General features: G+C 39.2%; 1 protein-coding gene across 1 annotated transcript; it reads left to right on the top strand.

Moving 5' to 3' along the window:
- Positions 1-137: 137 nt before the first annotated feature.
- On the top strand, positions 138-1,765 carry LOC110035256 (subtilisin-like protease SBT2.5). The gene is made up of 3 exons (XM_020739488.1): positions 138-542; positions 674-941; positions 1,433-1,765. Exons 1-3 carry the CDS (start codon positions 168-170, stop codon positions 1,741-1,743), a joined length of 954 nt encoding a protein of 317 aa, XP_020595147.1. The 5' UTR covers positions 138-167; the 3' UTR covers positions 1,744-1,765.
- Positions 1,766-1,783: the final 18 nt, after the last annotated feature.

The following is a 1,783-nucleotide window of genomic DNA, read 5'->3' on the forward strand; positions in this document are numbered from 1 at the left end:
CTCTCCCATTAAGACCGTCTGGCTTGGTACAATTAAAAGAAGTAATAGTTAAAAAAAATTAAGTTTCATGTTCGTATGAATTGTAGTCTAGAACGTTGTAGTATGGTTGATGCTCTTTCTTGCTAGCTTAGGTGTTTTCTTAGCACTCCCATTTCTCATAACCAGCCATGCAAAGGTGCCTTTTTATTTCTAAAATATCTTATTATCTAAATGCAGCTGCCACTCATGCGAATAAATCGTTTGACCTGGTATCTGTGAGTGATGTGCTGTTGGATTCATCTGTCATGAAGTACAATCCGTTGGACTGCCAGAGACCAGAGCTACTTAATAAGAACCTGGTGGAGGGGAAAATCCTTCTTTGTGGATATTCTTTCAATTTTGTTTCAGGCGCAGCATCAATTAAGAAAGTCTGTCAAACTGCCAAAAGTCTTGGAGCAGCTGGCTTTGTTGTAGCTGTGGAGAATAGCTATCCAGGAACTAAATATGATCCTGTTCCCGTTTCTCTTCCCGGGATTCTGATTACTGATGTCAGCCAGACAAGGGTACTTAGCTCAATTGGATTGTTTTTCTACTTTTATTGTTTTCTTTTTTCAAGTGAACAATCTGTATCAGACTTTGGTCTTTTGGTCATGACATATGTTTAACTAATTACTTCTCCAATATTTTACCGCAGGAGCTTATAAACTACTATAACTGTTCGACCAAAAGAGATTGGGCTGGGCGGCCAACAGGTTTCTATGCTACAGCTAGCATTGCGGATGGCTTGGCCCCAATACTTCATAATTCTGCTCCCCAGGTGGCATTATTCTCTTCTCGAGGACCAGATGTAAAGGATTTCAGCTTTGAAGATGCAGATGTTCTCAAACCTGATATTTTAGCTCCAGGTTCTCTCATCTGGGCTGCCTGGGCACCAAATGGAACAGATGAGGCCAACTATGAAGGTAGGAAAGTTCACAATCAATAGTTTTTAGTGGCAGCGGTTGAAAAATAACATTTTAGCATGTTTTGTCCATATTTTAATCCTTCAAATAAATTTTTGAGATGTTAAATCTTAAAAATTAGAGCATTGAACTTTCGTAATGCAATTAGTCGAACCAACAGCACTCCCCAGATTAATCTACGTTTTGAAATTTACCCCACACGCTACTTTTATTTGCTGGGTAAAAGCTAATTTCTCTTTATTTTTACAGTAAAATTTGACTTCATAAATACCATCAACATGCACAATTTTCCATTTAATAAGCATTTCAATGTATTCTTAAGCCCCAATAATTGTTGACCTTCCTAGTTGGTGAAGTTTTTTCTGCAACTCATTCTTCCTTTCTTTGGCTTCCCATTTTAAGGGATGCATGAACAACCTTTGGTCTTTGACTTCCTCTTACCATCATATTAAAATACTTATCTATAAATAATATCTCATTGACCTTAACAGGGGAAGGTTTTGCCATGGTATCTGGTACAAGCATGGCCACCCCTCATATTGCTGGAATTGCAGCACTCATGAAACAGAAATACCCACATTGGAGCCCTGCTGCTATCAAGTCAGCTTTAATGACGACAGCTAATACGATGGACCGAGCTGGTCGGCCTCTTCAAGCGCAGCAATACTCGGATACAGAAATATTGATGCTTTCTCCAGCAACACCCTTTGATTATGGGAGCGGTGAAGTTGATCCAAAAGCTGCTCTCGACCCTGGGCTCATCCTTGATGCATGTAAGCCATCAAACTCCATGAAGGCATAAATAATAGAGAAATTTACATACGTAGCACACAATTCTTATG

This window comes from Phalaenopsis equestris, unplaced genomic scaffold (genome assembly GCF_001263595.1).
Source record: "Phalaenopsis equestris unplaced genomic scaffold, ASM126359v1 Scaffold197030, whole genome shotgun sequence".
In the NCBI taxonomy this organism is placed as follows: domain Eukaryota; kingdom Viridiplantae; phylum Streptophyta; class Magnoliopsida; order Asparagales; family Orchidaceae; genus Phalaenopsis; species Phalaenopsis equestris.